Source organism: Ailuropoda melanoleuca, chromosome 18 (assembly GCF_002007445.2).
Source record: "Ailuropoda melanoleuca isolate Jingjing chromosome 18, ASM200744v2, whole genome shotgun sequence".
In the NCBI taxonomy this organism is placed as follows: domain Eukaryota; kingdom Metazoa; phylum Chordata; class Mammalia; order Carnivora; family Ursidae; genus Ailuropoda; species Ailuropoda melanoleuca.
Window position 1 is genome coordinate 861250 of NC_048235.1, and position 12924 is coordinate 874173.

General features: G+C 40.9%; 1 protein-coding gene across 1 annotated transcript in view; it reads right to left on the reverse strand.

The window, feature by feature from the left end:
* Positions 1-12924, reverse strand: part of CSMD1 (CUB and Sushi multiple domains 1) — a 1986149-nt gene that overhangs the window by 235970 nt on the left and 1737255 nt on the right. The window contains exons 35-37 of the mRNA XM_034647758.1: positions 8649-8852; positions 7600-7724; positions 7027-7123 (exon numbers count right to left, since the gene is read on the reverse strand). Coding sequence (XP_034503649.1) covers positions 7027-7123; positions 7600-7724; positions 8649-8852 — 426 coding nt within the window. The remainder of the gene's footprint in view (positions 1-7026; positions 7124-7599; positions 7725-8648; positions 8853-12924) is intronic.

Sequence of the window (12924 nt, forward strand, 5' to 3'; positions counted from 1 at the left end):
GCCCGTGCATGCACTTTTGGCTAGAATCTCAAAAGGTGATGCTGCATTCCTGCTGGATTGTCCCATTGGCTCCACGCTTGCTCTTGGGGGTGTGAGCGAGCTGGCTTGTTCAGACTACAGAGGCTGATTCAGGGCACGTCCTCCCAACCCTGCATACAGTGGCATCAAGTTGGCTGTTAAATCAGCCAAAGCGGGAATGTTTACACCACCGCGACTGCAACCTCACAACAAATCGAGCTCTTTGGTTTGTCTGTTTAGACAGCAAGTTATCAGTTCATCAAGTGCATACCTTGTCGCGTTATTGGCGACCTTCACATTAATGCTCAGAAAAGGTGGCATCTGCCAGGCTCCTCCCCCCAAAGTTACTACTTTCCTGCTTTTGATGAATACGGATCAGGTGGGGAGAAACACGGAGATTGAGAACGGGCTGTTTCACGTTGGAATTCTCCCCATCAGTTTTAGCAGCCATCGACGTTCCAGCCTGAATCGTTTATTATTGTAACAGTTGCCAAATGATGATTCTCTAATTCCACCTTCCTTCTAGATTTATTAGTTTGCATTCTGCAAGGGAAATCGCTTTTTCATTCATTTCATTTATGCATGTATCCTCTTATACCTGGATGGATTCAAAGATTTCTATTTTATACAGAGTGGTTCATTGTGTATTTTTTTTTCTTCCTACCAGAGCCTTGAGAAATGAGTCTTCGTTTCTCTAAGAACACTGGTTTTTCTATGGAAAAAATGGTATTACATAGATATTTAGAAGCTCAGATTGGGTACAAAAGGGGTTCATTTCTGCTGGGGTGTTGTTTTATATCTGTCAAAAGACGGAGGTAAGAAATATGCGCACACACACACACACATTTTTTTTCATCTATACATATTAAAACCACAACTTTGCACTGGCACTTCTAATTCAAATCCAATTAGCTTTCCTCATTTCCATTTTTCTAACTCTTCCTCAAACACTGAGAAACCTGGTTCGCATGATTCTCAATAGGACTTATGTCCTCAGCCCCCATGTATGCCCCCAGTCTTCCAAAATTACCAGCTACCAGTTTGCTTGGCCACTCTTTGTGTGGTCCCTGACTATCCCAAACACATCCAACAAGCATATGGGTAAAGAATGGCCATCAAAATGGAATCTTAAAATTCATGCCATCCCTCACAAAATTAACTTCAACTATGAAGACACCGTGCTGTGTCCACGGGGTATGAAACCATTCACCCTTCATAGCCTCAGGAGTCTGTCTGCTAGTGAATAAAGAGAAAATCCATGGCTAGAAGTAAAACGAATCTCTGCTTATTAAATCTGCACATATGCCACATAACCCTCCAAAGAAAAGGGAGCTGGGCTTCTGAGAACCAGTGTTGGTTAAGTATGAAGGTCAAGGCCAAGGTTTGCCTTGGGACTTACACAATGCAGCATGTATGTAGAAAGAGAGAGATGGAGAGACACAAAGGGCTAGAAACCAGAACCCAAGATAATTTACCCCAAAACTTGCAGGGGCAAAGATGGAAGACCCCTCAGATACTTGGTCTCAGCCAAAAAGCAAAGAAGGAAAGAGACAGATAGGCCTTGCTGGTCCATGAGGAGGGAAATGAGTCAAAAAAGACTAGCACCGATGATTTTAATGGCACTCCTTTCTGCAGCAGGGGGCCCATTAGGTTCTCAACCCCAAGAATGAGAGGCTCTTGCCATCAGAAAAGCCATTGCTCTTCCCTTGGGCAAGGGTAAGTAAAATAACAGAGAAACCAGAAGGTTCCATATAGAACTACGTGAGAGGTACAGAATTTAAAACACTCCCTTCTCTGTTGTCGCTGTATTACATAAAATATTATGCAGTTGTCCCCCTTTACCCACAGGGGATATATTCTAAGACCCCCCGGTGAATGCTTGAAACCACAGATATACCAAACCCTATAAATGCTGTGTGTATTTCCTTATACACACACACCCATGATAAAGTGTAATGTATAAATTAGGCACAGTAAGAGTTGAACAACAACTAATAATACAATAGAGTATTTCTAAGAGGTACCATAATAAAAGTAATATGAATGTGGTCTCTCTCTCTCCAAATATGTTACTGTCTTGTCCCCACCCTTCTTGTGATAGTGTGAGATGATAAAATGCCTATGGGACTGGATGAAGGGAGGTGAGTGACCGAGGCACGTGATATAATGTTAGGCTCCCACTGACCTTCAGACAATGTGTCAGAAGGAGGACCATCTGCTTCCAGACTATGGTTGTTTGTGGGTAATTGAGACCATGGAAAAGCACAACTACAAGTAAGAGGGAACTATGGGGAGTACTAAACGAATATGTGGAGTATGACTTAGGAATTTTCTGGATTATTTTTTCAATGGGGCATATACATGAATCAGGAATTATTTTTTCAATTGAACATACCCTTGATATTCACAATGGCTACAACTGTAAAAAATGCCACATTTGTGAACGTGGCTCTCGCTCGTGATTTTCCCCATAGTCTGTGTATGTAGCAAAGGCACAAAACAGCCCCAAGGAGGACGATGTGGTTGACTAGGCTCACTCACAGAAACACGATATTGTCTCGGGGGTGGAAACGTCTTAGAAACACTGCAAAGCACCCACACATCAAACATCTTCAGAAAACAGACAAACCTTTGACTATTAAACTACAAAATGTAAGTGGTCTGTTTAACTTCAGAAAAAAGTATGTTTGCAATATTTTATTATTATAATTGATTCGTATATGGAACAACACTGTCCGTTTTTTAATGAAATCTATTTTAAGTATAAAGAAATTCAACTTAAGTGCATGGGAAAGCATACTGTCAGCCACTCTTAATTTGGTAGAAGATAGTCTATGAAACAACTTATCATGTTGTTAGATCAAATTAGATTATTTTAAATTAGATTTATATCTTCACATGTTATTTATTAATGACATTTTCCTTGATCACATTACTTGCTCACCAATGTTTTTATTTAATTTAGTATTAGTTTTCTTAAAAGTTCACATCTTTGCATTTTTGCTCAGAAAGTTGATAGCAACAAATAGCAAATTCCATAATTATTTTTATCAGAGGAATTTCTTAATCCAAACCTTGATACATGAAGTACCTTATTTCCATTGTGGAAAAGAACACAGGCTACACATTTATGATTATCTTAGAGATGTTTTAGTCTCAGATACCTCTATGTCATCATTCCTAATATAAATAACCACTTAGCCAACTTGTATCATAAAACATTATGATCAAAATCAAATATTATGCAAACAGAGAACAATGTTATCAAACTTGCACATCATCTATATTCTTTTAAGATTTTACTAAGTAGTTTTTTTTAATTCCTCATATATGTGACATCTCAGGAATCTAAAGAATCAAAATGGTGGTGTATGCTCTGCTCCCACTGATAATACGGGGCTGTGAGTCAAGAAGGATTCATTTGCTCTTTGCTCCTGGGATTTAGAGAGTCATCTCTTAACCCTTGGACTATTTGGAGCAATAGGAACATCCTTGTTACTCATGATGGACTCCTTAAACCACACCTGAGTTTACGGTAACTATGACTGTGATTATGTTGATCATAAGTCATGGTGGTGGCTGTGGGAAGGTCAACTGTGTACTTAGAGGCTTGGGGTTTAGAGCCGGATGGTATCAGCCTGACCTCCCAACCTTTGAGAGGGGAAGGAGCTGAAGATTGAGCTCAACCTTGTAGCAAGTGGCTGAATTAATCACGCCGACATTATGAAAACCCAGTGAAAACTCTGGACGGCAAAGCTCAGGCGAGCTTCTTGGCTGGTGATACACGTGTTCCTAGAAAGTGACACGTGTGAGGACACGGAAGCCTCATGTTCGACAACTTCCCAGACGATGTTCTATGTGTCACTTCATTTGGCTGCTCCTGATCTGATTACTTTATAATACACTGTATTCATAAGAATATTGCTTCCTCATGTTCTGTGCATTACACTAGAGAATTATTCAAACTAGGATAACTCCCCAATCGTTTGTTAGGTGGTCAAAGCGTGAGCAGCCTAGGGACATTGAGTTTGGGACTGGCATCGGAAATTGGAAAACCATGCACTTGTGATGAGCCCCGGGAATTGTATGGAAGTGTTGAATCACTAAATTGTACACCCGAAACTAACATTACACTGTATGTTACCTAACTGAAAGTTAAACAAAAACTTTAAAAAATTAAAAATATAGCTAAGATACATTTATCTAGAGACATCGTTTACTATTAAAATGAACCCAGTTTTGACTTAGAAATCCATCTTGATTTCTATAGTTACAATTCTACCGATTGACTTAATAAATTTAAATTTGTACACATGAAATAACAGAAAAAAAAAAGAAAAAAAATATTTTTTCTTCTGGCTAATTCCAAAAACTCAAATAAGAAAGATGGCTGTCTTTATTCGTCATCACATATGTAGGCAATGTGTTTCCTTCTTTTATTATTATTACTTTTACTGTTTTTTAATAAGTCATTCCTGCTAACGTTGGTCAATCAATCATGCAACTGTCTTCCGTGTGCTGTTCTTTGTCAGTAATGGTATGTTTGTGTGTAAACATGTTCAGTAACACCCTCGTGCCTGGGAAAACCAGGTGGAAAAATTAGCTCAACATTACACCCTTCTCTTTGAAAAGTCAACCTATTCCTAATATTAACTAAAATAAAATCACACATCTGAAGCTAAGTTCATTACTCAACAGCAGGTTTAATACAGGTTTAATACAGGCTGACGTAAATTAATTGATAAATAAATAAAACTATATCTGAACAATGAAATTTGAACTTCAGATAAAAAATGGTAAAGCACATACTTTGTAAGCAAGTTTTATTTGAGAAAAGTATAAGGAAAAGAAAATACATTTAGGGTGCTGGGTTCTATTTATTGGAAAACATCCATGTATAAGTGGACCCGTGTGGTTCAAACCCACATTGTTCAAGGGTCATCTGTGTAACAGGTGCAGCCTTTGAACCACATGGTTCCATTGCCTGGGGCATTTCTTCTCCCTTTGATTTATCTGCCTATATTTTGCCAATCTGTTACTTTTTCCCATATATGTTATAATATCAGTTAAGTTATATATATATATATATATATATATATTAATTTTTCTATCAAATCCTAGAAAAATAATACTTTTGACCTCCTTTAACACCTACCTGGAGTGCGGCATATTTGCCAAAAGTTATAGGTATTATTAGTTTACATTATTATTATTTTTATAGATTGTTTAAATATATTTTATTATAATTATTATTGTGCTTTGCTGTCTGCATACGGATTTTAAATTGTGTTGTTGCTGTTGCTATTTTTAACGTCAGAGACTTTCTTTTTTATTCCTAAGAACAAATAGGGTCCTTGATATATAGAGCAGCCACTTAAAGCAATCACATACTAAGCTGAACTGTGACAAGGGCTGTGTGGGGAGGGGAGTAAGCGAGTGTTCACGGTGGAGACAGTGTTTGAGATGAAGACTGCAGGACCGGAGCGGGCGGTGGGAGATGAGAGTCCCCAAAAATAAATAATACCAAGACAGACAAACATTAGATGGAGTGTGAAAAATTACACATTAGACTGGCATTTTATTGCACTAACTTTAAATGGCCCCATAAAAAATGTGTTTCTATTTGCTGCTATGCAGAGGCAAGATCTCTGGAGTCCTCTAAGAGGAGTGTGATTAAGTCAAAGCTGCAGGCGTGGCAAAGGGCAGGCCCGCCATCCATCCTGCGTTTCTCACCTGCTGAGCAGCCGCAGGATAGAGATGCATAGACACGGGGCGCAGATGAGCCGGTGACATGGTCCAGGCCAGTGCAACAAAAGGACTGATCTGTGGGGTGCGGGATACTCCTAGAAAAGCTAGTATTTTTCTGTGCAATTCTGGACGATTCTGAAACGTGCACATCTTTGTTCGTCACTTGTAACACAAGGGCAGCAATAGCACTGAGTGCAGAGTGCTGTGTGGGACTGTTAGCCCGGCCCCCCAGGGCTCAGGGACAGTTACTGAGGATGATGTTGGTGAAGGGGATGACGCTGATGTTGTTTACGGCTACGGAGTTGGGAATGTGGATGCATTCATGCCCTACAGAGAGGAAGAGGCACAAACTGAGGGCTTCTATTTAAAATCTGCCAGACTATGGGCTCTGGGAAACAAACTGAGGGCTTCAGAGGAGAGGGGGGTGGGGGAATGGGATAGGCCAGTGATGGGTATTAAGGAGGGCACGTATTGCATGGAGCATTGGGTGTTATCCGCAACTAATGAATCATGGACCACTACATCAAAAACTAAGGATGTACTGTACGGCGACTTACATAACATAATAAAAAAATTATTATTAAAAAAAAGAGAGAGGAAGAGGCAGGATAACATGCCAGGATGAAAGAAAGGAAGACAGAGCTGGATTGCACTGCTTATGGCAAAGGCAAGGAGGGAGCTGCGCAGGCCAGTTTGGAAGCCCTGTTTGTGCAAGTTGCAGGTGGAAGAAAGAGCGTGGAAGGGTTCTTTTCCTCTGGCTACGGTTCACGTCTGGTGGCACATGAGTGAGTTTCCATCTGCAGCAAAGGGTCCAGATTTTCTGCAATGCTGGTGGGTCAGAGCACTGCAAGTCTCAGGTCTAAATGCTCCAGAATGCAGAGTGCCGTTTTTCTGGATCGCCTGATCTTAGGACGTCTCTTCTCAGGACCTGAGAACTGTGACCGACTCTCTCCTTCACCCCCACCTCCCATTACTCCCACTGGGTCCCTTGTTCCTGGGCCTCAGCCTGTCACCTGCAAAGGCTGGGCTACCTTCTCATCTGGTAGCAGCCCTGCGGCTCCCAGGGAACAGAGCTGTCTCTCGGCTCACCTGTTCTGTGATGGGCTTGCGCTAAGACTTTAACACTAGCCAAGCTATTACAGACGTACAGGAGTTTTGTAGGAAAATGTCGACATCGAACGTTTTGTTGTTGGTGGTGGTTTGATAGTGTTTGATGATTCTGGCTCACAAAGAAAGACTAGGGAGCTGGTGTCTTCTTACCTGAGAAACTTCCCAGCCTGGGTGCGGTCATGTCACCACCATCGTAAATCTCCAGAGAGTCCCAGTTCTGCTCGGTGGCAAAACTGATCACTTGAATCTAGCAAACAACAGTGTTCAGTTAATATGGGTTTTTGCTTTAAAGAAATTAGCCTGATCATATGGGGTTTCCCATGTAACTTAATATAGACACAAAAGAAGCGTGAAATCAAGGAGAATAAACCATGAAAAGACATTTGAAAATTTCTACAAATGGTACTTTTGACAGCTTTTATCCTAAAAATCTATTATTGCTATTCCAAATAGAGAAATGTGATTAGAAACACCTTGCAACAGCAGTAAGAAAAGGGAAACAGGTTAAGGTTTAAGTGTTTAAAATAACCAATGTAAAATAAATAAATAAACAAAACACCAATGCAAAAATAAAATAAAATAAACCAATGCAAAATAAATAAATTAAATTAAATTACCAATGCAGAAATAAAATAAAATAAAATAACCAATGCAAGACAGAAAACAAACACAGGAAGTAAGCACAGACCTGGCCAAGCCCTGTGCATGGCTTGAGGGGCTTACCTGAATTCCTGATCCCTCTGTAACTATGATTTTCCAGATACAGTTTAAGTTGTTACCATACGGTTCTGGGTAGCCAGGGGATAAAATTGTACCTCTGCGCTGAGTGAAATTGCCGCTGCAGGGAACTAAAGGACAAAATCAGATCTCATAAAAATAAAGTACAGCGAAGGACAGCGCTAATTTGGTGCTTAGCAGTTCTTTGCTGTGTGATCAGATATTAAGAGACATTTTACATAGAGTATGGTCCTTTAAATGGCACTCATAGCCGGGTCAAGTTCAGTCTGTTCTCTTACAAACTCATAGGATCATTGATTATTATCTACCGTAGTACCAAGTTATAGATCTGTTGTCTAAAAGTAAATCTCTTTGAGCTCTCTAATGAGGGACTGTACCCAACAGTGGCATCTTTGAAGTGAATTCTGTTTAGAATAATTTTATCCGTACGTTTAAGGAGCTTTGCAAAGTATTGTCTCCTATATGCAGACATGCAACTCCAAAGGGTATTAATGGGACTTTTGAGCAAATCCAGAGAGAAGAAGAGATGCTGAAAATGTGCAAATGAATTCAAGAGCTAATCATGATTGCACTAGACATTCTTACACACAATGAAGCAAATACACTCTAACTAACAATGTCATTGTTATTCGGGCTGCATTAACCTACTACTTTTTAAACTTTCATCAGCACACATTTATTAAAAAATACATTACACAGCATAGCAAATTAATATTATAATGATTCTTCTCCAAAATGAAATTATGTTATATACCCATGGCTGTAGAGTTAATGTCATACTTAATAAGTATTGAGAAAGAAAACATGTTTCATTCTTGTTAATCTAATGAGTTGTTTCATGCAACACAGTAATCTTTAGGGTTTAGCTGCTATGCAATTACATCAGATAAAATGCATTGCTCTTTAGATAGGTCTCGAGTATGGCCAGGTGGTGGAGACTGGACACAAGCATTGGAAAGCAGCTCTTCAACCAGCAGTGAGCCTGGGATTGACAGCCTCGCACGAGGTATCGCACCTTCTGGACACACGCTTACCTATGCAGCTCGGGATCGTGTCATTCCACTGAGCTAAAGCATTAGGCACGGACTGACAGCGGATAGCAGTGGAACCCTGCAGGAGGTATCCTGGGTTACACTCGAATCGGACAATCGAACCCGCTGAAAACTCCGAGCCGATTCTCCTTCCGTATCTGGGCTCGGGGATAGAGCTGCACTGGGTATCGCTGGTTCGAGGAACAGCTAGAAGCAAACCACACAACACAGCCATCTGTATCTTTATCGGGAAGCCAAAATATTTCCTTGGAAATAGAGTTAAGATGAGTCCAGAGAGAGTTTATGTTAATATAGGAATTACTAACGCCTTCCGCAATGTCTAGAAGGAATGATTTGCGAAGCACTTTCCCATCTGCATTTCATCCTCTTACCAACCCCGAGGACTGCCTTATATTCTCATTTCAGATGAGGAAAATGTGGCATAAGGAGCATTAGTGCCTTATGAGAACTGAGTGATATTCAGGCAATTAAAATTAATTAAGCACCCAAACCACTGTGCTCATGATAAAGAGGTGACTAAGAACTTGTACTTATCCTCAAAGACCTTAGAGTCTAGTGAGGATAATATGGTTATTGTGATGAAATAACAGAATCAAAAATAGAACTCCCATATGATCCAGCAATCTCACTTCTGGGTACATATCCCCCAAAAAATCGAAATCAGCATTTCAAAGAGATCTCTCTCCCCACCATATTCACTGCAGCATTAGTCCCAGTAGCCAAGCCATGGAAACAATCTCGGTGTCCATCGATGAATGAATGGGTAGAGAAAATGTGTTATATCCATGCAATGACATATTATTTAGCCTTAAAAAAGAAAGGATTTCTGCCATTTGCAACAACATGGATGTTCCTTCTACCTGCTGATAAAAGTCAAGATGCCCCACACCATAGGGCTCCCTTGCCAGTACCCAATCCAAAGCAAAATCACACTGCCTTTAATCCTGTTCCAAATCACCTCACACAAAACTCAATCCTATAACCAGCCCCTCCTGGAGCTTTCTTTCTGAGACATCCCCAGGGTCTCCATGGTGTGTGGTCTTCACTGAGGCGGCTGATAAAAACCCAAGCTTGTCTGATGACAGGTATGTCCTGATGGTCTTTGGGTGGTAGGCATGGGCAGGTGCACCTCGCTCCAGGGTAGGGTGAGGTATCTATTTAGCTTGTTTATTGGAATTCTCCCTCTGTAAGAGATTCTTCTGTGTATTAAAAGGGGCAGGGATCAAGTTTCAAAAATACTTCAATCGGCAATGACGTCCATTGCGTCAAACCAACTCTTTGAGAGATAGATCCCCTGGCATGCACTTGAAAATGCGCTATTCTGTTTTTGTTCTGTGCAGTTAAAAGTCAGTTTGTCTCTATCAACGCCAGGATCCTCTCTCTCTTTTAGACTGTGCGTGTCCCCGTTCAATGGTGCAGCCTTCTGAGAGAATGTGCTTATAACTCATTTTCTTTAAAACACTCCTCTGTCTTCACATGGCTTTTCCTAACAGGCTGGCATCATGTTTGGGATTGAACCTGAATAATGACAGACAGCATTTGGGTGACTGCTGCTAGGTGAGCAATTCTATGAGCGTGGAAGGCAGACGATGACTCTGGCAAAACTATGCTTGAATTCAGGGTGGAAGTATTTTCTATCAGAAAGCGAAGTTAATAAAATTATATATTAATAACTATAGGTGAAACAATGATACATCAGAATGGCTTTTTATAACTAAAAACAGAATGCAGTATAATATAATGACAAATTGATTAGAACTCCTATTTGTTGCATTTCTATAACTGAGTATTTTGTTACAGTTGAACAAGTAGCATGAGAGCGAAAAGGAAATGAATAAAAAATATCCCAGGAGGGCTTCAATTCTCAAGAATTTTTTTTACCCAAATGGAGAAACATGTCCAATGGCCATTTTTCTACTTGTCCTGAATGACAGGGAAAGCTCCCCACTCTTCATGGCAAAGGCTCCACTCTTATTGAAGTGGTCTCATTTGTGTTTGTCCAGGGTATCACGGCCATTCCAGGGTCCCATGGATGGGGACGAACACACCTTCAAGGTCATTCGTACACATGCCACTTTCGAGCCTTCCTTCAAGAACTTCTCTGTTGTCATTTTTTAAGGAAAATAACAATAAAAGAAAATCACCTACATTTGCGTGAAATTATAAAGGACAGTTTTTAGAGGAAGAAGTTTCCAAAAGGAGAAGAGCAGCTGTGAGCTGCTCACACAAAGTGGGACAGAAGCAAGTGGAGACTGAGACATCAGCCGTCCACGTAAGGTCTGCAGAAAATCCAAGTGTGCAGCAACTTCTGCTCTCAGCACACCCTCTGGTTCCTGCCCTTCCCCCGGATGTTTTGGGCCGCACCGCAGAGAAATTCCATCCTCTGTGGTAATTATCCTCTGTCTTTTAGTAAACGTTTCCTGCTGCTGTGAAACAAGATTGAAATCACCGAAGTGGAAAGCAAACAGAGGATGAGGTTAGCCTGGAGGAAGAGGCAGTGGGCAGAACGAGTGATGTCCCCTGGGACTAGTGCATTGTGCTGGGAGGGGCTGGTGCCAGTCTCAGGAGCTTTCCGAGCATGCATGGAAAGGAGAGACATGGTAGATCCATTCACGGATCTTCACGGCTTCTCTTTCAGTGCAGGTGTAACAACAAAACAACAACAACAGCCATAATAATAACAAATCCGAATGCTCATAGCAATCTCTTACAAAGTCTAAGTGAGGCGGTCTTTCCTGTTTCATGTAGTGACAACGGATATTTCTATTTCTCAAAACCATTCTGTTTTGGTAGTTGAAGAATCAGATTTGACAAGCCATTACGAGTCAGTGAATTCAAACATAACAACTGAATGATGAACAAAACTTTATGCTTATTTGTCTTCGCAAAAACTATGCATTTTATAAGCTTTTTATACAATATGTGAATTTCTTAGAAGTGGAAAACCTTATAATTGATGCCATCTAAAAGGTGATGAGGCCCGGGGAAAATCAATAAAGACATGCATTTACATGTCTAGGAAGGACCTCAAGCAAAGGAGATTTTAGTGAAAATTCTTCCTACCCAAACTTAGAAAATGCACTTCCGTGTTTCTAGATTGTTTATCTGCTTATTGTAATGCTAAGGAGAGTGAGTCTCCCCAGAGGAAGATCCTGGACCAGGAAGCCCTGAGCTCCTGAATCTGGGAGACCAGGCCACTGGGAGGCGAGGAGGCAGGAGGCCATTTGAAGTGAGGCTAGGGGATGAGGATCTAGGTTACACCTGTCCACAGGAAAAATATGACTTGGAGAGACCGGGTTTTGGGGCCAGCTGACATTTTTAAGTTGGCCTCTGTGCAGAAGTTTGATCTAAAAACATGGAAACATGGCCTCCTTTCCCCCTTGAAATATTCAGTAAATCCTGTCTGGTTTACTAATTTTGGCATGAATGACTTGTTTTGAGAGAACATAGTGTTGAATTCTACATGGAAAGACACAAGAAAAATGAATGATATGTGGAAACGGCCAGGCATAAATATAAGACAATTCAAAATAGTACTGTATGGATGAGACACTGTCAACCACCAGGTTTAATAGAGACACATTCAGTTCTGTGCACAGGCAGAGCAGAGGGGGAGGCGCAGTGCAGGTGGGTTTGAACTACATGGCCATACATCAGCATGTGCCTCGGAACAAGCAGGACGGGAGAGGACTGTCTGCTCTGCTTTAGTCAGTCTCTGTGGCCGCACAGGCTGGTTCTTGTGTCGCTTCCAGTATTTCTCAGGTTGATTCCAGTATTATAAGGTGTGCATTTTGGGCCATGAAAAGTCCATAAAGGCAATGTGACCACTTCATAGAATAGCTAAAAGGGATCTTCGAATCCTGGAAGAATCAGACTGTGCTTAATTTGTTAAGAAACAGTAGGTAAGTCACCTACATGGAGGGTTTCTTAGGATGACATGAATTTTGCTTTTCTCATTGATCTAAGAATACATTGACTTTAGGTGTAATATGTGTGTGTGTGTGTGTGTGTGTGTGGAATGGCAAAGATTATCCAAATGTGCAGAACCACATTTACTGATTGGGGGTCCTGCCAGTGTCTGGGTCTGGGAGCTTAAGGAGCAGAAGGATGGCTCAGGCATCCCTAGCAGCTGGGCGAAGGAAGTGGGGAAACCTTCTCCGGGATGCCTAAAAGGAAATCCAGAACAACTATTTGAATGTATTCATGTTTAAAAACATTGCGTGTTCCTCCTGTGTCTTCATGGAAGTTTGTTTATGCA